This window comes from Sinocyclocheilus grahami, unplaced genomic scaffold (genome assembly GCF_001515645.1).
Source record: "Sinocyclocheilus grahami isolate Dianchi unplaced genomic scaffold, SAMN03320097.WGS_v1.1 scaffold2994.1, whole genome shotgun sequence".
Taxonomy (NCBI): Eukaryota; Metazoa; Chordata; class Actinopteri; order Cypriniformes; family Cyprinidae; genus Sinocyclocheilus; species Sinocyclocheilus grahami.
In genome coordinates this window covers 18982-19800 of record NW_015508167.1, presented here as the reverse complement: position 1 = coordinate 19800, position 819 = coordinate 18982, and the positions used below count along the sequence as shown (strand labels likewise).

Here is an 819-nt window from a genome sequence, read left to right as displayed (position 1 = left end):
GTCTGTGACTTCAAGCTCTTCTTATATGATCTCCCAGAGGGCAAAGCTGCTCAGCCTGGTGTCATAGTGAACCAGGTCATTGATATGAGGTTAGTGAGGGCTTCAAAACAAACATCTGAGCCTATGTTTGATTCTGATTTCTGTGTTTGCATGACAGCTAAATCGCTCTCTTTTGGTTTCAGGGATGAGGAATTTTCTGTTAGCTCAGTTTTGGCATTAGATGTCATTCATGCGAATAAAAAGGACATTCCCTGTATTTTTAGGGTGAGTATTTTTTTTTAACACAACTTATTAATTAGTTATTAATTAATTCATTTTGTGTTGTAATTAAAAAATAAATAAATAAAGGTGATACATTTTAAAGTTGTCCTCCTCTTCCTCTCCTGCAGGTGACAGCATCACAGCTCTCTGAATCCAGCAATAAAAAGTGCTCCATCTTGATTCTGGCTGACAGCGATCAGGAAAGAACCAAGTGGGTCGGCCTCCTGAATGAGCTGCACCGTCTCTTGAAGAAGAGCAAACTGAAAGAACGCTTTGTTTACATCCCTAAAGAAGCATATGACAGTGCACTGCCTCTCATCAAATCCACACAGTCTGCTGCTATTATAGGTACAGTCAACCTCATGCACCAATAATCTTGGGTTTATAGTCTGTGTGTGTGTGTTTATTTATTAATTTTTTATTTTTATTCATTATATTATAGAATTATATTGTTATATAATATAATTCTATATTCATTATATATTATTATTATTATTATATCATAGAACAATATAGAATATATATATATATATATGTGTGTGTGTGTGTGTGTGTGTG

General features: G+C 34.8%; 1 protein-coding gene across 1 annotated transcript in view; it reads left to right on the top strand.

The window, feature by feature from the left end:
- The window catches only part of LOC107575904 (serine/threonine-protein kinase MRCK alpha-like), a 9228-nt gene continuing 8409 nt past the window's right edge, over positions 1-819 (top strand). Inside the window, exons 1-3 of the mRNA XM_016262220.1 lie at positions 1-89; positions 183-264; positions 390-609. Of these exons, the coding sequence (XP_016117706.1) occupies positions 85-89; positions 183-264; positions 390-609 (307 nt within the window). The 5' untranslated portion in view covers positions 1-84. The remainder of the gene's footprint in view (positions 90-182; positions 265-389; positions 610-819) is intronic.